This window comes from Podarcis cretensis (genome assembly GCF_951804945.1).
Source record: "Podarcis cretensis genome assembly, chromosome: 7".
Taxonomy (NCBI): domain Eukaryota; kingdom Metazoa; phylum Chordata; class Lepidosauria; order Squamata; family Lacertidae; genus Podarcis; species Podarcis cretensis.
The window spans coordinates 47,642,509-47,667,644 of NC_137176.1; the positions used below are offsets into that span (position 1 = coordinate 47,642,509).

At 40.6% G+C, this 25,136-nt stretch overlaps 1 protein-coding gene and 1 long non-coding RNA gene across 5 annotated transcripts in view; one reads left to right on the top strand and one right to left on the bottom strand.

Annotated features, from left to right (window-relative positions):
• Positions 1-16,854, bottom strand: part of NPC1 (NPC intracellular cholesterol transporter 1) — a 40,785-nt gene extending 23,931 nt beyond the window's left edge. The window contains exons 1-6 of the mRNA XM_079982621.1: positions 16,729-16,854; positions 7,384-7,506; positions 6,873-6,979; positions 4,966-5,141; positions 3,857-4,024; positions 2,865-3,114 (exon numbers count right to left, since the gene is read on the bottom strand). Of these exons, the coding sequence (XP_079838747.1) occupies positions 2,865-3,114; positions 3,857-4,024; positions 4,966-5,141; positions 6,873-6,979; positions 7,384-7,506; positions 16,729-16,824 (920 nt within the window). The 5' untranslated portion in view covers positions 16,825-16,854. The remainder of the gene's footprint in view (positions 1-2,864; positions 3,115-3,856; positions 4,025-4,965; positions 5,142-6,872; positions 6,980-7,383; positions 7,507-16,728) is intronic.
• Positions 16,855-17,052: 198 nt separating this feature from the next.
• Positions 17,053-23,727, top strand: LOC307219495. Of its 4 annotated transcripts, none has more exons than XR_013840431.1 (3): positions 17,053-17,298; positions 17,819-22,676; positions 22,821-23,727. It is a non-coding gene; the product is annotated as an uncharacterized lncRNA (long non-coding RNA). The 4 variants fall into 4 exon arrangements; XR_013840432.1 differs by having other exon boundaries at positions 18,990-22,676; XR_013840433.1 differs by having other exon boundaries at positions 19,231-22,676.
• The last annotated feature ends 1,409 nt before the right edge of the window (positions 23,728-25,136 follow it).

Below are 25,136 nucleotides of genomic sequence, written 5' to 3' on the forward strand. Positions count from 1 at the left end.
GTCTATGTGCAAGCTGTTCATTGTCACACAGGCCCAAAAATATGCAGAATTCTTCCAGAGGAATATCTCCGAATCCCTTACTGTTTCAATGGCGGAGTTGTCTGAACCAAATAGGATACTGGAGTGGTTCTCCCACTTCTCTGTAGATTTAACTAGCTTCTTTACGATGCCGGCTCACCTGGTTAACCGAGTTCAACCCAGGTTCGGTGCACCTTGGTTTGATTCCAAATGTAAGCAAGCTAGACTCTCTCTCTGTTGTATCTACAACAGATATAAATCTTCTGGAGCTGAAACTCTTCCCCCAGAGTACTTGCAGGCCAAAATTGCTTACAAACAGGCACAGAAGTCAGCCAAGCATGAGTGGCGGCTAAGACGTTGGCAAGCGCTGATTGCTGCCTCTAAGCTTCGCAGCTCTCGCAGTTTTTGGAATTTAATCAACAAAAGATCGAGGAAATACCCATTGACGGTTATACCAGCCCCGACATGGGAACAATTTCTAAGAAAATATTTCTCCCAGACAGATATCTCTAACATTCATTCTGATACTCTTCCAAGTCACTTGCCCATATGGCCAGATACTAGCCCAGAGGAAATAGTAGATTTAATAGCTAAACTGAAAACTGGTAAAGCCCCAGGGCCCGATCTGATCCCGGCGGAAGCTATTAAACAGCACCCAGCTTGGTGGGCCAAAATTCTTGCAAAAATCTTTGATGCAATCAATGCCACGGGCCAGATACCTAGATCATGGAAGGAGTCCATCATAATTCCTATATATAAAAAAGGACCACCAGAGGACCCAGGAAACTATCGTAACATTAGTTTATTATTAGCTTCCTGCTAACCAGACTAACCCAATGGGCCGAAGATTCCAATCTGATAGGTCATGAACAGATCGGGTTTAGACCAAATCGCGCTTCTATTGACCATGCAATAATTCTATATCATTTGGCGTGGAAGTATTCTTCCCCCACTCATGGTCTTCTATGTGCCGCTTTTATAGACCTGAAGGCGGCTTTTGACAGTATCTCTAGAGAGCTGTTATGGGGAAAACTGGCAAAGTGGGGCATAGATAAAAGGCTGTTGTGGCTTATGATTAAATTACATGAAGGGACGGCCGCTAGGGTGAGGTTAACACCTGAGGGCGATCTCACAAACTCTGTAACAATAAATAAGGGGGTACGACAAGGGTGCATCCTTGCCCCCTATCTCTTTAACCTCTATATTAGTGACATGAGAACTCCCCTAGCTGAGGCCCAAACCACCATTCATGCACCCAGGCTTGCAGACTATCATTGCCCCTTATTATTGTACACTGACGATGCGGTGATCCTCTCATATTCTCGAATCGGTTTGAGGAGGGCCCTTAAGATTTTTGCGCTATATTGCCAAACAAATTTACTTACTATTAACCATTCCAAATCTAAAGTCCTATTTTTTTCCAGGAGTCGTAAACTGTATAGGTGGGAACTCGAGGGGAAGCCAATTGAACAAGTCTACAAATTTCAATATCTAGGCATTTACTTCCAGTATAATATGGGATGGAAAGCGCATATCACATATTTACAAAATAAGGTTAAAGCCCTTATCTACGCTCTATTACGCTTCTTCTTTACTGAGGGGGCTATGCATGTTCCATCTGCCTTAAAAGTTTATAGTGCAAAAGTGGTTGCAACTATGGCCTATGCGGTCCCTTTATGGGGCGCCTTTGTAAACCTCATGCCCCTGGTGACATTGCAAAATCTTTTTCTCAGGCGCCTTTTGAAACTACCCTCCTGTGTAAGCAATTCTGCCATTCGCTTAGAACTTAAGACCCCCTCCTTAGAGATTCTGATGTGGAGACATGCCTTTAATTATTGGCTGTCCCTTTGGCATAAATTGCCAAATTACCATCTTATTCAGTGCCTTTGGAGAGATGAATTCACCAGCCCATGGGCAACAAAAATCCATTCCAAACTGTTGTCTTATGGAATCTCTCCTTCCGATATACTTAATTTAGATCTAATTACAGCTAAAAAGGTCATCAAACAAAGATTGGAGGAGGTTGATTTGCAACAAAATCTTACTACAGGTGGAGGTACATGTTCCCCGATAAATCAGGGCATTACATCTATGTCCCAGATACCTCGATATCTGTCTACCTTATCGGCTGCGTCGCATAGATTCGCATTTGTTAGAGCCAGATTTAATGTGTTCCCCTCAAATGTGCTGAGCAATAGATTTTCTAACGGTAAAACCTCTGTTTTATGCGCATGTGACAACAAATCAATAGAATCCCTTTATCATATCTTGTTTAATTGCCCCTTATACATTGTTCCCCGATCAAGGATTCTGAGTTCAATCATTCTGGAAATTGTCGCTAAACCACCCGAATTACACCTAGCTTATCTACTCCAGGACATTGACTCCTATAGAACATTGCAGGTTGCCAGATTCCTGATTTCAGTTCTTTCATATAAAAGACTTCATGGAATGCTGCATGACTATTAAAAATCTAGTAAACTCCATGCACCATCTTTATCTTCAGGCCATAATACGGTACATCTAGAGATTGTAAGTAATGTGAAGGAGATTATGCGTTGAAATATTTTAGTTGATATTTTAGACTGTAAAATGCTATTTTATCTATTGACTTGTTTTACCTTGTGGGCTTATAGCCGAATAAAGTATTATCTATCTATCATTGTCACACAACATGGCTTCACTCTCTACAGCAGATTGAACTTGGGTGGGGTGGGGGCTGCAGAATAAAAGAAAAAGTTAAAGTCCCACTGGATTCTACCCTTAGTAAACAGTGGGATTATTTAACATTTATGAACAACTCCAACACTTAATTTTCAATGCTGTTTAAAAAGGGAGCTATTTACCTGTAACACCAAACTCCAAAAACTGCTGCAAAAAACACAAGCAAAAATCCTGTGTAGGAGATCCACATGATGACATACATGGCATCCAAACCAAGCAAAAGCCAAGGTACAGGAGGTGGAGGGGGTTGTGGTTTGGGACCACAGACAATAGAGCAATCCTGACAACTGCAAGGCCCAGTGACATCATCCATGGACTCATTACAGCCTTTGGTGGCATTGTTCATAGGAGTCATCCCATGGATAGAAACATCTAACAAGAGAAAAGTTATCACACTCAAAAAATACCCAAATACTAAAATTGTAGATATAATCTATGACAAATTAAAACCAACGTAAACCGATAATAGTTTCCGTTTGGCAACTTCAACTTTTAAGGTTGCCAAACTATTAGAAAAAATTTTTGTTCACTAGTGTAAGCAAGTTTACCATTTGATCCAATGCCCATAGAAGTAAAATCTTCAGGATTTAAAAACATTCAAGATGTATTTATTGCATTTAACCCACCCCACCTTCTGCCCAAAGGAGCCCAGGGCAGCAAACAACAAGTGATAAAACATCTTGCAAAGAACTGCCATGCAGATGCACTCTGGAAAAGATATCAACTTAAAAGGCTGATAGGAAGAAGGTGGTCTTCGGTAGATGCAGAAAAAGACAACAGTGACAGTTCCTATCTGATATTTCTTCTACACATGCTGACAGGAAAAAACATTGTGAGGAAGATAAGCCAAAGTGACCTCACAGCATCTCCTCCCTTTTAGAAGTATGTATCAGCACTCTTTTAAACTGCAGTGCATGATTACAGCCTTACATTTTTATGTATATATGAAATTATATGCACATACACCTAAAGCTATAGCCTTATTAGCCCAGTAGTTAATCCTGCATTGCCTAGGGGGATGGTCCAAATTCAGTATGTATTTGTGGCTCGAGTTCAAGACACTTGCTACTAATAGTCAATAAGGAAAAGTTTGTTTAAAACATTTGTTTCCTACCTGAAAATATTGGAATCATGTTGAAAGGAGTCTGACCATTATCCTTGCTGAGCATGTACTGAATCCAGTTGGTTGCATTGCATTCCCTAACATCTTTTCCACACAATAGTCCCAGCGCTTTAACATTGCTTGATGGTGCCTCCACATCTTTACATGCATTATACATAGCTAGAAGTATCATTACAATAAAGAAAAAGACAATGCTGATAATACAGTAATGATACAAATAAGAATTTACTAAGCTGGCTCAGCATCTGAAATAAAGCAATTCTGAATTTATAACAGAATAAACGCTTGAAGACAAAAGGTTTTGACACAGTCCAAGATTAATCTAGGCTTCACAAATCTTCTCATTAGCTCACCAGTGGATTCTCTGAATAGTTTTCCACTAATTGCAAAGCATGCAGGAGGGATTTCTTGTCCTTTGCACTAGCCTTTACAGAAGACAAGAGTGCCATTTCTGCCTCTGAAAAGGTGAGGGCAAGGTAACTCAACCCCAGTGCTGTGAGAGGATCTGGGGCAAACAGCAGCAGCAGCAGGAGCAAAGGAATCTGTCTTCTGCTTGCTGTGGAAACTGAAATGTACAAGGAGGATGTGACAATTTGGTTGCAAAGGTAGCTGGGTGTGTCCAAGCCCAGCAGTTGCCTCAAACAGGAAAGGAGGAAACTGCTCTATTGCCTAGGAGACTAAGGACACTCCTCTGATTTTATGAGCACCGGAAACCTTGTGGGAGCCCAGGAGGAGGGCATCAACATGCCTTAGTGGAAGTTTGCCAACAGAAATGGACAGGGCAGATGAGAAATACCACCCTGCTACTTTATGGGGCACTGGAGAACAAAATAATTGCCAGATTTAATATTCTTTGGGGGAAATGAACTGTAAAATTATAGTCTCCTGAATTAGCCTTGCAAATAGGATTAATGCTGGATCCCATTTTTCTAACTTCAATGGCACATATACACACAGCTCTCTTTTCCATACTACTCAACTTCTGACTTGCAGATGAACCACACAGTTCATTTACACATGAGAATACACGCAATTAACTGCTTTTATAAAATCTTCTAAGAACAAAAATAAATGATACACAACTATTTTGCCTCGCTTACCGTTAGCAAATTTTTCTCCAATGTAATACTCCAGTTCAACGACATTGATTTTCTTCTCTTTTGTAACTGGATCAATATATGAAGTTGTATTTGTTACATTGAGAAATTCAGACTGATGAGGACTGCAGGTTAGTTCGCAGAACAGGTTTACAAAATTATAAGAACATGATGGGCACCTGAAGAGAGAGTAATTATTAAACATTTATTCCTTTATCCAGTATGTGCACACAAAATGCAGGAATTTTCAGAATGTAGCATTGGTCTTCAAGAACAACAAACAGTTCTTACGGTCCAGATATCAAAGCTTAAATTAACAATGCACTCCTGAAATGTGTAGTTCTAAGAATGATCAGCAAGGGCTACAGCAATATTGAGTACAGAAAAATTCACAGCATTTCATCTGGAGGAAAGAAATGAAACTACGTAAGCAGCACAGCAGTGAAATCAAATGAGCCATACAGTCCAATCTGACGCATGCATGCTCAGAGGTCAGTTCTACTATAGGAATACTCCCATATAAGAATGTGTAGGCTTGCAGCCCAAGATTCAGAAACCACCATTTACAGTGCCAACTCGGGTTACATTACCTTCGGGTAACGTAATTTCGAGTTACAAATGCAGCAAACCCGGAAGTGTATACTTCCGGGTTCTGCCACGTGCGCATGCGTGGAGAAGTGCTCTATCGTGCTGCGTGTGTCCGCAGAAGCAGCACCTCCAGATACAGACTTTTCGGGGTAAGTACGGATCCCCAGGATGTATTAAGTTCGTATCCAGAGGGTCCACTGTATTTAAATTTTAGTATTGTTGCCCCAATAAAAGCTGAAGAAAATATGAACTGTAAACAAATATGAGGAAAGCATCACAGAGACTCTTCAGATAGTTCTCTTTTATTGGAAAGAGGTCTGGAGATATTATTAAGCAGAATAAAAATAATTAAAATGCTTAATCATAGAATCATAGGGTTGGAAGAGACCACAAGGGCCATCGAGTCCAACCCCCCTGCCAAGCAGGAAACACCATCAAAGCACTCCTGACATATGGTTGTCAAGCCTCTGCTTAAAGACCTCCAAAAGGAGGAGACTCCACCACACTCCTTGGCAGCAAATTCCACTGTCGAACAGCTCTTACTGTCAGGAAGTTCTTCCTAATGTTTAGGTGGAATCTTCTTTCTTGTAGTTTGGAACCATTGCTCCGTGTCCGCTTCTCTGGAGCAGCAGAAAACAACCTTTCTCCTTCCTCTATGTGACATCCTTTTATATATTTGAACATGGCTATCATATCACCCCTTAACCTCCTCTTCTCCAGGCTAAACATGCCCAGCTCCCTTAGCCGTTCCTCATAAGGCATCGTTTCCAGGCCTTTGACCATTTTGGTTGCCCTCCTCTGGACACGTTCCAGTTTGTCAGTGTCCTTCTTGAACTGTGGTGCCCAGAACTGAACACAGTACTCCAGGTGAGATCTGACCAGAGCAGAATACAGTGGCACTATTACTTCCCTTGATCTAGATGCTATACTATTGATGCAGCCCAGAATTGCATTGGCTTTTTTAGCTGCCGCATCACACTGTTGGCTCATGTCAGGTTTGTGGTCAACCAAGACTCCTAGATCCTTTTCACATGTACTGAAAATAATATTTATATACATTTATTTGACCAACCTTTCTAGAAAGTTGTCTACTAAAATGCATCTCTCTGGTAGCATTCCACCATCAGAAAATGAGCAGAACAACTTCTGGAGCACTTGTTGGGTGAAGACAGACATTGTAATAAAGGCATTTGTAGATATATATTTTCCCACTATATTTCCTAGACAAGTAAATGTCTACCATATTTTCTCTAGTTTATTGAGAAGCGGGAGCAGGGGGGCAAATACCACAAGCAACAACCAGACAAGTGGCTCCCACATACCTGGAAAGAAACTGCAGCGGGAGCTCCAAGTTGTTTTTCAAAGACTGAAGTTGTTGTACATCACAACAAAGGCTAACATTCTCATAGAAAAAACCTGGGCAGAGTTCCTTAAGAGAAAATCAAATACATATATATATAAATATTTAAAATTCAAGTATTATAAAGCAGCCTGTGATTTTTTTCATCTACTGCAAGGGTCACACACTCAACTTTAGACAATTGTTCTGGAAAATATCTCACTGTTTTCAACAGCTTACTTACTAACAGGCTTAGAATCACTGTAATAGTGAAATTAGTAATTACTATTTCATACTTCCTTAGTATAACATTACAGAAGAAGAGACTGGTAGATTTGATATGATCGTAATCCTTATAGAGTAGACATTCAAGTTAAGAAATGCATATACCAACTACAGAGGCTAAGTTTAGGAAAAAATATGCTTAGTTCTTCTTTCCCATCCCCACTAAAGTTCTTATTTTCCAGTAAAATGGTAATTCACTAGAAACTTACCTGTACCAAATCATAGCCATCTTTCGGCAGTGGCAACGGTGGACCCTTATATTCACAATTGTACCTTTTATCTCCAGAAGCAACTTCACACTCGCCATACCAGATACACGAATCTGAAAATACCTACAGAAGAAGAATAATGAATGTTAACTGTGTTGACCATAGGTTTCACACTTGCAAGGCGCATGTTAAAAGTGTCCCAACAGAGGCTCCTTATGAGAATACCTTTTTAAATATACCCACAAACTACAGGCATTTCAGTTTATCAACAGGCTGGGCTTTCCCAGATCCCAACACAATGCTTTTCAAGTGACATCACCTCAGAACAACCTTCAACATGATGGAGATTTCTCTTACAGTAACACAGGCTCAAAGCCCTGTGCAGAACTCGTGGTCCCATTTTGTGGATCTTGGTCAATTTTTGCACACACAAATTCCCTAAGAACCGTTGTAATCACTAAGAGCATTTAGTTGGCCACTGTGCAATGTAGGACTAGGTGAACATTTGATCTGATCTTACAGTCAAATATCAAATGTCAAATATTCAACAAATATGCATAAATGGAAAGGAGTCATTATCAGTTTCAGAGAAAGGTTCTTAGGATGCAAATCACTTTTAAATCAGGTTGAAAATAAAGGCACATCTAGTCCAGCATCCTGTTCTCACAGTGTCCAACCAGATGCCTATGAGGTCAGAAAGCAGGACCTGAGCCCAAGTCTACTCTCCCCACATCCTGCAGCTACCATTCTGAGGCATATTGCCTCCGAAAGTGAAGGTAGAACATATCCATAATGGTCGGCAGTCATTGATATTCTTATTCTCCATGAATTTGTCCAATCCTCGTTTAAAGCCATCCAAGTTGTTGGCCTTCATTACTTCCTGTTGGCAGCCTTCACTTCTAACGAAATAAATTATATGAAATAAATACAGTTATTTGATAGCAAACACTAGAAAAAGAGAGGGCTAAGAAACCACTTTCTAACATTTATATGGTTTACATAGGATACTCTGGGACAAGAGCACAGAGCTACATGGGAGGGAGGCTTTCAGAATTGTGTTTGGTTACACAAAAGCATTCGGGCCAAAAATACTCCTTGGTTTCTGCAGTCCCAGAGACCATATACAGACCTCCACACTTCTCTTTCCAGCCACCCCCCTCACTGGCTCTGCTTCACACCCAGTGTTTTCCTCCTAGCTGGAATGTGCCCTTGGACTGATAACACCTCTTGCTTTAAAGTGTGTGTGTGTAAATGTATATAAAGTAGCATAGTGTACATAGTTTTACATTTGGTGCTTTGTCCACTTTTGTTCTGGCTCAGAAAGAAATGTGGCCTTTGGGCTGAAAAAAAGGCTCCTCGCTAGTAGACTAAAGGATTCAAACCAAGTAAACCTTTACGAAGCAAGCTCAGTCAGCAACCTCTCTGAACTGGTAATTAATGATGAAAGTGTGATCATTCCAGTTTTCCCTCATCAACTTGCAAATGGATTCCCTTTTTTAAAATATCAGTCTTATGAGAATGATGTGTACATACAGGCTGTATTAAATTCTGTGATGAAAGGTATACGGAAAAATCACTAAACTTGCATGAGACAGGCAGAGAGAGAAAGATCTGCAAGGCAAAGACTTCTGATGTCTCACATGCATCATGTGACAGTCTAGTGACAACACTTTATCCACAGGGCTGAAAGGAAATGTGCTGTCATCGGCATCTTTCTCCTATCTCATCAAGAGACTGGTGTTCTCTTCTATGCGACTTGAAACAACAGCTAGAATGACTAGCAACACTGTATAAAGTTTAGAGGGCTTATAAAGTACCAAGTCCCTGGCTGAAATATTATCAGGCATTGGGAACCTTATTCAAGCCACTTTTCCTTCAGCTTCAGCTCCTTTCCATCCCCCAATCTACAATAGATGAATATTAATGATGATCTACTTTATAGGATTTTTGCCGAATATTGGAAGTACTTGTTCCTGAAATGTTATGTTAGTACTAAATACTGTTATCAGACTTAGCTATTAGTTATCTTCAGTGCTTTCTTTGTGGGGAGATGCAGGGGTATGCAGACCCCTAAACATTTTGTGAATCTAAGTTTGGCCGCATTGGGGGGCAGTATTACGATATGAGTAGGAAAATGAGAGTACCCCTAAATTTTGTTGTTTTTTTTAAAGAAAAAAGCACTGGTTATCTTACTGATGCAATACATATAACAGGGGTGCTTATAATAGTTATTTTCAATCAATTTTCTATTTTCTGTTTGAATTTGCATTTGCAGGGTTTCATGCATTGTAACTTGAAGAGTAATACTTTTAGTAATCTTAATACAGTAAAAGCTTAACTGAGTTTTTTGTCATTAATACTTTGAAACTTATAAATTTCTGGAAGCTTTTTTCATCTATAGAGGGATCTACACATACGAGGTTAAAGATTAGATTCCACACTTGTTTTTGGAAAGACTTCCAACAGTTTTGTTGTATGTAATGTACTTGGCTTACAAGGACAGATTGCCAGATTTCTGTTTAGCCTTGACTTTGTTCCCTTACAAAAATGAACTTTTGGAACTACATTTTGTAGAATTATGTCTGTTCTCTGTTGCTTACGATTATGCATCAATAGGGATATGCACAGCATATTTTATGTATTTATTATAATTATTTATAAACCTTACTTAGTTATAAAATGGAACAAGACACTGTACAATATAAAAATGGAATACTACAGTCGTAACAGTAAAAACATCAATGGAAACTGCATCCAGGGCAGCTTTTTCAGTAGTGGCTGCACTGCCACTTCTGTTAAGAGAGAAGCACCACTCCCTTACACATGCCCTGAATCTACTTTGGCATATGGTTCGTTGTTGCAGAACTAGCCTTAAGTGAGTGTAGCTGCCCAAGTCTGAGGCATGGATCAGCTGGTTGCTAGGAAAAGTTTTGACTAGGCAGCATGGAAAGCTCAGGTTCTGCTCCTCATGTCAGAAGCTGCAGCTCTTCAAACCAACTGGCCAGGTGTGGAAAGAGGAAGACAATTCTTTTTTGGCTGTTGATGTCAACGCACTCAAGCCTATATATTCAAACCATCTTGTAATCTTCAATACTACAATTCTTAAAAGGAGAATATGGTTTTTCTGTGTTCCCTAAATTCAGCATATTATCTTCTGATTAGCACCTCTCCCATTCAGGCCAAATAAGTGGGTCAGGATAAGATGGTGAACAGACTTGCAGGTGTTAGTTATATAATTAGACAAATGCCATTACAAAGGTCGTGTCACTTAGGAAGCATTCAAATCAGCCTTTTCTCATTGGTGATTTAAATTGATTTGAATCCTACCCACTTATTACTACAGTGGTACCTCGGAACAGAAATCGCGCACCAGCAGCAGCGGGAAGCCCCATTAGCTAAAGTGGTACCTCAGGTTAAGAACAGTTTCAGGTTAAGAACGGATCTCTGGAACTAATTAAGTTCTTAACCCGAGGTACCAGTGTATACTGAAGGCATCTGATGCTTATAGGCATATAACAATTCATTATAATTAAATTATATCTTTAAAAACCCTCAAAGCACATAAAATTGTATCTGTCATCTCTCCCCTCCTCAAATTGAACATGTATAAGAAACAATTACACAAAAGTCTCTCATGTATACCAGAAAAACACCAGCTTCTTTTTAAAAATCATTTGCCTTTTTGACAAGAACTGAGGCACTATTGTTTAGGACTACAATGTTTCTCTTTGCAAGTATTTTTGGAAACGTTTCAGCTACTGCAGACTTGAATTAATGATAAAATCAAAAACATTATTCTCTCATATTTGTTGCTGTGATTTAACTATCACCCTATGAAACACTGAGATTTTTCTAAACCCATTTGAACCATATGCAAAAATGCCTACACTCAATTGTGGAGCATTACATCTATGGATACTACCTGCTTTCATTATTAGTAATACCAAGATGCATGAATGAAAACTAGGTGAGATTTTTTCCTTAAGTTCCATTCACATACATCTACTTTTAAGTGGTTTATATTAAGAGAAACTGCCACAAATTACTGTGCACATCTGTTAGATTGGGGACACATAAAATTCATAGGGAGGCTACCAATGTGAAACCTTTTTAGTTCTCAGTTGCAGCTTTCCTTCTTGACCTGAAGCACCACTTTAGCTAATGGGGCCTCCCGCTGCCGCTGCGCCACCGGAGCACAATTTCTGTTCTCATCCTAAAGCAAAGTTCTTAATCTGAAGCACTATTTCTGGGTTAGCGGAGTCTGTAACCTGAAGCGTATGTAACCTGAAGCGTATTTAACCTGAGGTACCACTGTATTTTTGTATATTTTGTATATTTTGTATATTTTGTGTGTGTGTGTGCGTGTGCGCGCGCTCACCCACCCATCCCGATATATACAACTTTGAGTGAACATGGAAAGGCTTTAACACAACATATTAAACTAAAAAGGTTTGTTTATTTGATTAAGTTTTGAGGAGGCTAGGGCTACAATTCTATTGAAACAGAAAAATAAACTAATAAATATCATTAATAAGTTATCTCAGACCAATTCAGAAGGGCAACAATTCAAATGTAACATCTGATGAGTATTAAGTGGTTAAATTATTGAGTGAAGTAAGGTAAGACGGATTGCCAACTTTTCCTCCTAACCAGGCTCCTCTTTAATGAGATTGCCACTGTGAATGTTAGAGATATTCCACAACCCCATGCTTCTATTTTTATAAATTTCCTGAAATTTCTTCCTCACCACCATCTCCTTTCACACTTAACTTCTAACTTCTTGGCTTACCTGAATTATAAATTCTTGAAAATGAAGTATTAGTCTGGAAGTACTCCCCCCCCCCGCCACATCTCCTCGCATCTCCCATCCACTCCCAGCTCCTTCTCTGTCCCACTGCACAGCCATGCTGTCATTTTCCAACTGACCCTCTCTGCCCACACTCATTCTCATTCCACCCAACATTCCACTTAAAACTTTCTCACAATAGGTTTGTATTGAGCATATGAAGTCAAACGCCTTAGGAAATACCATTGACTAACATAGTTTTGAAAAGGTCTTTTTGTGACCAAACTACAAACATATTACACAACTCACAGCACATACTAGACATTCCTCTTAACCTAACACAACAAACCATTTCCCAAAATACAAAATATAAATGAAGATTCCCCCCCCCCAAAAAAAACCACCATAACAAAATCTATAGAATAAAAGCACCATCAGCACACCAATGTCTCATACCATTAAAAAAAAATCATTCAAAATAATTTCTCATCCTTTCTACCCAAAATTCAGCATGGACCATCGTCTTTTACACTGCCAAGTTTCCAGCCAGTCTATTGAAGCTTTTTCTAACTACAAACCATAGAATGTACTCTCCTATTGTGATCCTATAATATTCAAACCCACCAAACAGCTACTTCAGACATCACACCATATCATGGTTTTGGCTAACCTGAATTTAGAATCCAAATCATAATTAAACTTTCCATGAAATCGAACACCTAGTGTTGGTTCTCCCTCCTTGCACAGTAGCACCCAAAGACCAAGAGATGGTTGTTGTTCTGTAATTTATCCATGCAGACATCATACCATACCCTAGTTAAGATTCCTTAAATAGGATTTCACACGATGTGTACAGTGAACTAGGCTCTTAATACCAGCTTAATGCCTAAGTTTAAATTTTGAATTTATGCAAAACCATCCAATTTTTACCAAAAGAAGATGGCTCATAAAATGGAATTTACCTACACAGAGGTTACCTAAATTAAAATGTCACACATTTTGGTGCTCACACAGCACTGCACAGTGCCACTGCAGGAACTCTCAAAAGTTAAAACACCCTTTCAGCTCACATATTTCAATACTGTAGTCCTCTAATTTTAGGATACACAGAGACACAGCAGCTTCCCACACATCTACTTGACAGCATTCCTTTCCTAAATCATAATCAGATACCAGTCCCACCTCCCAATAGTAGTGCAATATTATACCAACTTAAAGCATACATTAAGCTTACTCGCACTAAACTCGACAGAAGCCCCACTCCCTCCTCACTCCACACACCACCCAGCTAAAGAGAGAACTATGTATGCTTTCTTGAGCAACTTGAAGGAAAGGTGGGATAGAAATGTAATAAATACATAAATAAGGCGGTAGAATTGACTACACCACTTCAGAATGCTGTTCAAAGCTATCATTTTGCAATGTTTTTCTATGTGAACGCTCCCGGCTAGTAGAAAAGTAGCACACCAGGAATAAAAGTTATATCTTAATACTTGCAGGGAGCTTCTTTTAAGGCAGAGGAACATTCCAAATGATCTCCATCTGCAACTTGAAGCGGTGCACTCTTTTACTTCATTTTGCAGAAAGGGGCCCTGTTGATCACTAAGCTCCCAACCCATTTAAGCACCTAGTATGAACAAGGAAAAGCTGTGCTCAATACAGGTACCACTATTTCTAGACACTGTATACTCCACACATTTATAATGGTGGCCACTATGGAGAAATTATCTTAACACCCTAGAATGAAGCATACCCTGTGGATATGAGCTTAGTCTCTAATGTATAATATTTTCCAAGCAGTCTGTTTTGATGCCATGTGAATGACTACATACAAGGCTTAACAACTGTAGCGTATTTTTCCTGGAAGTCAAACACTTTATGCTTGGTAATTGTTTTTAAATAATTCAATAAAGTTTGGATGGGGGGAGGATAATGGTGGCCAAATATGCATATCTTAATTCTTTCTTATAAGATAAAGGACACATGGCAAAGAACAGTGCATGTACTGTCTCAATGACATAATGTGCCCCAGTAGCAGTAGGTAAATCTCACATCTCTCATACACAACTCCAAAGGAACACTAAGGCATGTGAACAGTTTGTTGAAAGTGCTTATATTCATTATGATCTCTATGGGTAGCCAGTTCCACTTCTTCTTTCCATGCAGGCCACTAGCAAAGCCTACAGCAGCAACGATCAATAGGAAACCAGCTGCTATTCTGTAGAGTTGCCACTTTTCTACCTCTGGTTTCCTGTGCCTCTTAGATATGACAGATAGGAATACAGTGGTACCTCGGGTTAAGTACTTAATTCATTCCAGAGGTCCGTTCTTAACCTGAAACTGTTCTTAACCTGAAGCACCACTTTAGCTAATGGGGCCTCCCGCTGCTGCTGTGCCGCCGGAACACAATTTCTGTTCTCATCCTGAAGCAAAGTTCTTAACCCAAGGTACTATTTCTGGGTTAGCAGAGTCTGTAACCTGAAGCGTCTGTAACCCAAGGTACCACTGTACAACAATGGTAGAAATAACCAGCATGCAGATACAGTAATATGGAAGTTGCATCTATTACTCCAATGTCTGTCATTCAGCATTCAATGACACATATGCTCAACCATGTCTACGTTCTTGATGGTTAGTGTCTTACCCAAGAAGCAAAAGAAAATATGTTAGGCACAACAAAGGTTTATCATGTCACTTGGAATAAGCATCAGAAAGTAAAGAAAATACAGGAAGTTATCTGTGCTATATTCATCAGGTATCCAAGAGAAGAGCAACGAAGAGCTGTGACTGCTCTTAGCACAACTCTTGCGAAACAAGTCCACTGAGTACTTCTGCATTCATTGTGTCAATGCAGATCATATCCAAACAATGTATCACTGCCAGGTGTGTTAAATGTGAGCTTCTCAGACTTTCAATTTTAAATAATAAGACCTAGATTCCTTGGGGAGTGGAACTGAAAATGAGATTCTTAGGACTCAACAACCACTGAGGAGTCCAGTCAGCCAAAACAATGGGTTATGGATGTCTAACTTCACTTTACTGCTTTGCATCTATCTGGCAGCACACAACTTGCTTTTAAATTTGTAGCATCAACAAATGTTTTGGATGCAAGATAGAAGTATTTAATACATCTATGAATAACAGCAGGTTTACAAGTAAGTATTGGAACTGTAAGAAGCCATTTATTGCAATATTATGAATGTCACCTAGTTGCTTGAATAATAATGTCTGGCAAATTACCTGACCCAGGTGATTTCTCAGTCTTGCTTGCACAATAACGCTACTACAGTATTCAGACAATTAGTTATTTATGCTGCTTTCACCCAGCCATTTTTTCAACTACAAAATGATTTACCACTCTTTTCATGACAAAACAGACTTCTCATCACTGAATGTTTTTTTTTAACAGCTGGATTTTGCTATTTTACCGTGGTGGACCCTGGGGTCTCAAATTTGACACCCTGTGCTATGCCAAAATTTGGTGCCCTTCTGCCTCTCCTGCTCCATTCTAGTTGCCACGCCCCTGGTGGCTCCCCTGAGGCTTTGCACTCAATGTGCTCCCCTAAAACTACCTGTGGGTTTGTCAACATTCTTACAGCAGAATAGGCTCACTCCAGTCTCCCTCCTTTGCTCCCCTATATACTTGGAACTGCCTCCCAGAATGCCTATGTGATGCCACCACTTACCTTGCATCAAAGTTTAGATAGCAAGCTCTAAAAGCCTGCCCTGTTTTACACTGTGAAGTGCCACACATACCACTGGTGCAAGATAAATAAGACCTGAAACAAGGGCCTGCAATCTATAATACACCAATTTGCTCTCTACAACAGGCTCAAGCACTTCCCAAGGAAGGATGGAAATTGCCTTACACTGGGGGGAGTGGGGGAGGTAATCTGTACTCCTCAAGATGTCCTTGCCCACCCCCACCCCCCACAGCTCCAGCCGGCATAGATCAGGAGAGAAGTTTATGGGCTGGCAATGTTTGAAGGCTGCAAGTTCCCCGCCCTTGACCCGGCTCTGAAGATGTACGCTTCCTTTTACAATTAAAGCGCTTGACACAGAGACAGCAACGACTGACTGCCCGTCCTAATTTTAAAGTTCTCGTGACCTACCGCATCCCTTTGCTCCTCCATGCCAGCGAAGCAGAACTCTTCACCAGAACTATCTGAAGCTGAACAGAGACCTGGGCCAGCTGCTGTTAAAGCAGAAGTCTTACCCAGACGGATCTGGAAGCAAGTCCCACAAAACTCAACAGGAGTTACTTTCGAGTAAAACAGCATTTTGCCCAGAATTGCACCCCAAAGAGTCTCTCCCTACCCACCTCCACCCCGGGGTATATTTTCTTACTAATGCTGCTAAGGTCGGAACCCACCAAACCCCCAAGAATTCACCTCGACCCCCCCCCCCAAAAAAAACCACCTTTTCTCATTACACAGTCAGGGACCTTTAGACAAGTCTGTGAGGGGTCTTCCTCTACCCCAAAATGTACCCACCACCACCACCACACACACACACACACCCAGCCCCACGCCAGCTTTATACTCCTCCTCTCCACTCACCCGGCCGGGCAGAAGCGCCAGCAAGAAGACGGCGACCCTGAGGCCGCACAGCCCGTAGCAGCCGCCTTGGCCGCCTGGCCCAGCGCGGCTCCCCATTCCACGAGGAGCCTCCCGCTCGATTAGCTGTGGGGCTCCGGCTACCTGCGAAGTCGCTGGGCAGCCAACGTAGTCAAGGCGGGAACTGCGACTGAGGCGCTTCAGAGAGACGGAAGGCTCGGCGGTCCCGCCCCTTCCTCCGTCCCTTCTCCTCGTCCTCCTCCTCCTCCGCGAGGGGCGGCGCTGAGATCTGAGGCGATGTCGGAAAGCCGCTTCGCCTGCAGCCAACCGAAGCGGTTGGCGTCGCCTCAGCTCCGCCTTAGGCCCAGCCCAAGTTGGCCGCCTTTTCCTGTGAGGCGGAGCTGCGGCCCCGTCACGCCACCTGCGCGCCCGCCCGCCCAAGAAACGCGTCCGGCTGCCCCAGGAGTAACTGGTTTCTCTGGTGCCGCTTGCACAAGTTTGTTGCCGTCCCTGAACGGGTTAGGCTGCAATCCAAGCTATGTACGCTTTACTTGGGAGTAAGGCTTTAACTCGGTAGGGCCTGCTTCTGCGCTGACGCGCCCAGCGGGAATTCCTGTTTCGCCTTTTGGAGTTTTAACTCCCAAACATGTATACTCCGAAGAAAATCCTGCTGTAATCTTGTAGGCTTTCCCTCCTGGCAAGCGTCCTTGGGGATGGCGCCATGAAAGCTCATAAATGTGTTGGGCGTCCGTCCAGGCATATGTTTGTAGCTCCAGTTTTTCTTCGATTGCTCCAAGGTTGATTTTATGGCCCTCTCCGTTTCAGGTCCCTATTCCCAGCCTGCAGCCTCCAAACGGAAAGTGAGAGGTGCAAGATTTTGCCCTCACTGGACAGGCAAGGAAGCATTTCAAAAGCCATTGCACATGTTCAGTGAGACTCTTTGAAAGTCCTTTCTTCCGAAAAACTCTGCACGTGCTCAGAGGCACTAAGCCTAAACATCGCTAACATTTTTCTTAACAAAAGGTGCTATGCTTTAATAGATCTCACATATCTTATTAATGCTTAATTGTTTTTAATGTCTCTTTTTTTTTAGCTGTAAGCCACCTTGAGACCGTCGGGGAAAAGGTGGGCTATAAATAAACATAATATTAATTGGTATCTGAAGAAGAGTGCATGCACACAAAAGCTTATACCAGAACAAACTTAGTTGGTTTATAAGGTGCTACTGGACAATTTTTTTATTTAATTTTTTCGACTGTGTCAGACCAACACAGCTACCTACCTGAATCTATAATATGAATTATAACTCCTCTAATAAATGTTGCCAAATGTCCTTTTAGGGGGGCTGAACTGGGATCTAAGTTTCACATACAATGTCAGCCCAATTCAGACCTAGAACATTGAAAACAACCGAACTTTTGTTTTATTCTGGGACTTCTATGCGAATAGTTGCTTTTGTTCATGGTTGCTAATCGTGTGGTGTGCTTGAGGGACCAACATTGCAATGAGTCAAACTGTCTCATTTTTATAACAAGTCTGTGAACAATGGGTGTGTTTGTCATAAAGCTGTGCTTTATTTAAAATGTGTCATTTCTTGAGGAGCAAAGATTTATTTCTTCCCAATGTGTTTACGTGTCTGCCCCATACTGTGTATCTTTGTGGGTGAGGCTCCCACTGAACATAAAGGTAACTGGATCAATGGCTGTGGATCTCCTCATTCACATTTTTCAGCATCTCTTGATAAGGAAGCGATAAGACAGTGGCTGCCAATGCACGTCTTTAAATCTGACATGCAACTCACCAAGCATCCTCCCAGGTAAATGTGCATAGGACTGTGGCTCTAAGTGCACATTCCTCTTCATAAAAGTACTTCAGTTACGTTAATTACCGTAATCCCATTGTGCTATATCAGGTTTTATCAGCCATTGTGATAGTATGGATTTTACTGGAGTTGCAGCATGGATAAATTCAGCCCAATATGTTGTTGCTGTGGGTGTAAAATGTCTGTGTGTACTGCTGACATGAAGTGGCCTGACAAGTGTTGTAATTGTTAGAACTGGGTGACCAAAGCTTCTAATCTATAAACTTGTTTGCAATCTGACTCGAGTGGAGGAATGAGTAATCAGGAAAGAATATCTCTGTCAATCAGCGGTTCCTATGGGAACCAAAATGTTTTGCAACCTCTCTTAGAGCCAGCTGGTGGTGAAAATATGAATTGCTGAAAAGGTAGATGAGGGTCGATTGTGATTTTGTTTTTGTTTTAGGGCAACAAAAAACTACATTAACAAGGAACCAAAATCATCCATTTTAAGATATTCTACACAGAATAGAATGCAGCCCGCAGTGATCCAAATGAAACTACTGTCAATTATGCTGCACAGGAGACTTCATTGGGAACCAGACCACGAGTCAGTCAGCTATGACTAATTTTCATGTTTAGATGACTTGCAGGGTGGCTGGATGATAAACCACAGCCAGTTACGCCCTTTTTCTTTTCTTTTTTAGAAAAGCTCATTCAGCAGCTTCCTTTGGCCCAGTTTCTTTCATGATTTGTAAATCACTCTCTTTTGTGATTCATAAGCAAGTTTTCATTTTTTAAATTACCAAATGTATGCAACAGAAGCATAATATAGTATTTTAAACTACAGTTTAATATTATTATTAATGCAGTTTAAGAAATATTAACACAGTAACATTAAAATAGGAGAATACAGCTCCCAAACTTACTTAAAAGACCAAAGAGTGGGATGCTTACTCTAGGGATTTCCCACTTGGGTGAATTATTTGTGAGTGGAACAGATGTGTTTTCAAGTATATGCACCTGTTCACTACATGAAACCACTAGCTTAGATACTTACTTGCAGGTAGATCGGCTTGAAGGTAGGTATGTTGGGATACTGCAGCAAACAACAGGTGGGGCACTTCGCTCTTAGCTTGGTGTTTAAAGTGCAAATTAGGGCACTTCTGCAAGCCACACAAGTATTTCAAAGGAAGAAAGTGACTCAGGCTACTGACGAGGGGGTGTGTGTGGTGTTTCCCCATTAATGGTTCCCCATTTGTAGAATGAGCTGCATTTATTTCCCTCATTATCAACTTCCAGGAGGCATTAAAAAACTTTCCTGTTTACCAGGCATTTGATGGCTGAAATATACTGTTCCTAGCAACTCTGAAAGTTAGCTGTGAGAATATATGGTTGTTTTTAGATTTTAAAATTTGTATTATTTTATGATTAGTGTTTTTACCACCCTGATCTTTCTGAGGAGATTTAAGATTAATAAATAATAATAAAACATGCTGTATTGTGTTTTTAATATTCAGTTGGAAGCCACCCAGAGTGACTGGGGAAACCCATCCAGATGGGTGGGGTATAAATAATAAATTATTATTATTATTATTAATCACCCACCCAGATATTTCAACGAAGATTGCAGGATACTTTTCAAGATACTGACTTTCTCGTAATGGAAATCCAGAAGTGGATGAATACCAGAAGTGGGTTGGATGAATACCAAACCGAGTTTCAAGTTTAGAATGAATTTCAAAATAGAGTAGCTGTTAACAGAAGTAGGTGTTAGTAAATCAGGGAACTGTCCTATTCAAATAAAGTTTCTATTAGATTAATATTCAGTCTGCATACTTAACGCCTCTCAGCGTCTGAATATAAAAAAGCAAAGACAAGCTAAGCATTATTTTGATTTTAATGATTACATGGGAAAGTAATCTGAGGAAAGAAACTGAATTGTACATAATTTAGCAAAGACACCGCACTATGCAAAGGCGTGAGAAAAATAATACTGAAATGGGAAAATATCCTGGAGCAAGTTCCTATCTCTGTATACTATCATGTATTGCTAAGAGAAACAGCTACATTTGCATCATCTTTGGTTAGACTGTCATGAGCGGAGTCCAACTGCTGTTCAAACACTGCAACATTTTGACAGTACAGTGGTACCTCAGGTTAAGAACTTAATTAGTCCTGGAGATCTGTTCTTAACCTGAAACTGTTCTTAACCTGAGGTACCGCTTTAGCTAATGGGGCCTCCCACTGCCGCCGCACCGCCGCTGCCCAATTTCTGTTCTCCTGAAGCAAAGTTCTTAACCCGAGGTACTATTTCTGGGTTAGCGGAGTCTGTAACCTGAAGCATCTGTAAACTGAGGTACCACTGTATCCTCTCATTTCCATTGGCAGTGTTTAAAGGCAGAGAGATGTTTCTGAGGTGGAATTCAGCGTTGTACTTGGGCAAATGTTCTGTCTCCACAAGTACTTCAGCTTGCCAGACAGAACAATGCCCCCTCTTTTCCCCCTGTGCACTGCACTGGGGGTTCTCCTGATCCCATCCACCCCAAGGAAATTTCAGGGGGTGGGGAAAGCAAGTGGAAATCCTTGCCCAGGGCTTCTGCTGGCCAGTATTGTTAGGTGAATCCTGCCCTATGTATTTACTCTGGAATTGCCACTCTTGGTTAACTCACTTTTTACAGGGAAGCTGCATGATATCGTCATCAAATAATTTTGCTGCTCTTTCCTCCCTGATACATGCTTATTCTATCTGGTCTCAAGCCTTAGAAAAAATCTGACAGCATTATTTTTTTATTGGTATTTTCCTTCCTCTGCTAACATGGCTATGTCATGCCCACTAGCGTGCATGGAGCATAGCTGGAAGTATGTACGCAAATACAATCCTTATCTCCAGAACTACAGAAGTCAGTTGCAATTCTGCACATAGCTTACAGTAAAAAGAGACGTGTCTGGGTAGTGAGAGCAAGAAGTGGCCAGTCTGGAATCAATTTACACTTTAAGTCACTGGAAGGAAATGTGATTTTGATATTTAACGTAGTAAGCACACCTTAATCCAAGTTCATGTAATGTTGAACTACACAAAATTTATTGTAGAACTATAAAATTACACCTGGATATATCTTCCTTTAATTCAAGCATTATAGGCCAGCTGTTTTAAATGAATCATTTGTATATTGCAAAAAATAATGCTAAAGGTTGTCACAAAAGGAATGAAGCTCCAGATTTTGTAATATAATTTAAGGCTTCACAGGTATACCATAAGACTGACTACAACACCATCTTAACTAGCTACACTTATATCAAAACATGACACTATAACCAGGGTTGTTCTTTTTAACCAAGCAACATTCTATATCAGACATAAATATGTTTTAGCTGTTTTGTATTTTATGGTGGTGTAAGCCACTTTGAGACATTTTCTGTATAAAGCAATGGATAAATGCAACAAATAACAATATACCAGAAATAATGTCATAGAAATACTTTGGTACTCAGCATAAGTTGCCTTCTCAAACCATTATATAACAGTAGACAAATCTTCCTTCCATACCAGTGTTAAGCATTGGCATACCTGCTGGCTGGGGAAATAAAATCTGACATTTTCAGCAATCCTGGCACCCTCACTACCCCTGCCAAACTCCCAAAGGTAAATGGGAGGGTGAGAGGCTTTAATTCAGCAGCTTTTAAAGGAGAATTAACCCAGATACAAACATAAACAAAACAAAACAAAACCCCAAAACATTAAACTATGTATCACAGTATTAATGGTAACACACACAAGCAGCTTGCTTTTATCTTGTGCTAAACTTAGTGCTCCAAAACTTTTTAAAAACCACCATCAACAGCATATTATTAGAAAAGTGCATTCTCTGTGTTTGCAATTCATTAGAGCCTTGCTTCACCACTTCTTTCCCTTCCTCCTATAGATCAGACTCTTTGTTTTGCAACAGCTATCATCCTTGAAGTCTACAGCATACGTCAAAATGACTCAATAATGTTGAGCAACAGCAAAGTGGGTTTTTTAAACATTATTATTTACCAAGGTAACAGTGAAATATTTCAGCTGAATTTTGAGCCTGCAGCCTTTGCAAGTGGTATTTTGATTTCCCTTGGCCCTGAAAATATGTCCACTCTGACACAAGCAACTAAGTCAGTGTTTCCCAACTTTGGGCCTCCAGCTGTTTTTGGACTACAACTCCCATCATCCCTAGCTAGCAAGACCAGTGGTCAGGGATGATGGGAATTGTAGTTCAAAAACAGCTGGAGGCCCAAGGTTGGGAAACACTGAACTAAGTAGCATGACTTCTAACAAATTAGAGAAGCACAAAAGACCCTCAATGGTTAGCACCTAGTTATAACTAGCAATAACTGGCATATTAACATAGCAGTTCACAGGGAAAGATAATAAACAGAGTCTCTTTATATTGACAGATGGGATAACGTTTCAGTCATATTGCACCTGGAGTTATCAATGCACCTGGAGTTATCAATCCTGACTATGCTAGAAAAATAGGCTGTTGCAAATTATCAGACATAAGGGTTTTTTTAGCACCACTTATTGATGTAAAGGCTCCTATGCCATTGGTTTGTATCTGTTTAGCAGGATATCTGCGCTGCTCTGGTTTCTGAAGGAAGTCCAATTCACAGGAGCTGATAAATACTAAAGATGATTTATTTATGCTGTGCATGTTTCTAGCACCTGTATGGTAGACTCTCGTGCCTAAAATATGTTACAGGCTTGGTGACTGTCTCTGGTATTTCCTTCAACTGACCCAAATAGAGAAATGTATCAGTCCAGTACAAAGCTATTGATGGTTAATAGCTTTAACAGCTAAACTTTATAATAGTGTATACTTTTATGTAGGCTAGGTACACAATACCAGTTTAAAATGCAGCAAGATTGTTTTCCCTGCTGCGTTTCAAGTTGCTTTTGTTTGGTGTTGTACACACCAGTCAAGTTTGATGTGTTCCTAATTCACCCGCTGTCTATCCACACAAATGGGCAGAGAGGACACAGCAAAGCAATCTCTTCGGAACTCCTATTTATTAAGCAATCATCTGCACACATGCAATGGCTTTCTCAACTGCATACACCTCAGCTGAACTGCGAAGTGACTGTACCTTAAGTTTTCAGCTTGGATGGAAGCTGGTTCAAGGAAAACACATTAAACAGCAGGATTTTTCAATAAACTTTGGGATAGATATGAATTGTGGCTAATGTTGTGTGTACACAGCTTTAAAAAAACAGCAATGGGGATGCAGAGTAAACAGTAATGTATACACAGTCCTGACTCACTTAGAGGTTTGTTTGTTTTTTGTAGTAGTCTGTAAATTTTGTTAACTAATTAACTAGAATGTCACTGTTCAGAGATAGCATGCCCCTGAATACCAATGGGGGACAGCTGCCATCAAGTGTGTTTCTAGGAACAATTTGGCTGGCCAGTGTTGGAAAAAGGACACTGTGTGGGCTAGATGGACCCTTGGTTTGATCCAACAAATATAATCTTAACTGTATTCTTTTACAGAGTAATAGGTTTTCACTACTCACTTTGTTCTTGGGACTGTTCCAAAGGACTAACAGGCACACATAGGATTGGTTTCAATGTACTGCTAGTTTCACTCGAACAATGGGGCTTTGCCCTCTCTCCTTCCTTGCATGCCCCCCAAGCCTGCTCTGGGGTTCCCCAAGCCTCCAGAGCAGATTTGGGGGCGAGGAGGAGAGTTTTGCTTGTTCACAACAACTTAGTTGAATCCCAGCCACAGACCCTTATTCCATATTATAGTACCATACTTCCCTCCCCCTAACAGTCAGTTAATCATAGAAATCCTGAACGCTTGCAGCAACTTTAAATAATTAGTATGTGAAATAAAATTTATCGTTTTGCCTGCTTTAAGTATCTCATCCCAGAATGAAGGCAAATCTCTTCAAAAATTGATTTAAATTGCATAGAACATGTGTTTGCTAGCCTTTCCTGTATGGTTGGGCTTTTTAGTATATTATTGTGCTTGCTCAACGTAGTTCCAAAAACCTTCTGGGATCCAATAGTAGACAAACCAGTTGAGTAAGGGCTTAACCATGCATTATGCTTTTCTTAGATTTAGGGAAACTTAATATGCATTGTAAACCATACTTGGATAAATAATTTGAAGGGCAATATACAAACAGATGCAAAGCTCCATGAGATATGCATTAGATAGACAGATGATAGACAGACAGACAGAATCTCTATATAGGAAGATAGGTCTTGAATAAATAAATGGAAAGCATCATTAAGTAGGCAATAAGAAATCTGTCTAGAGATCACCACTAGGTACTTATTGTGTGTAGTAAGAATATAATTTATGAAGTGGGCCTTGGTATTAAAGAACGCTAACAGCAATATCATCCCAACATGACGGGGGCTGGCAGCCTGCAGCCCTAGAGCTGCATGTGACTCTGAGCCTAATCACAGCAGCTCTCTTCTGGGTGTTCAATTCAGCAAGAGGAAGCTGTCCCTCTCCTGACAACCTACTGGGTGGACAGGAAGACAGACCCAAGGGGGTGGCACCCACTTTGGGCTTTGCTCCCTCCTTGGCAACATCTTCCTTACCTCCCCCACCCACAAGCACCCCC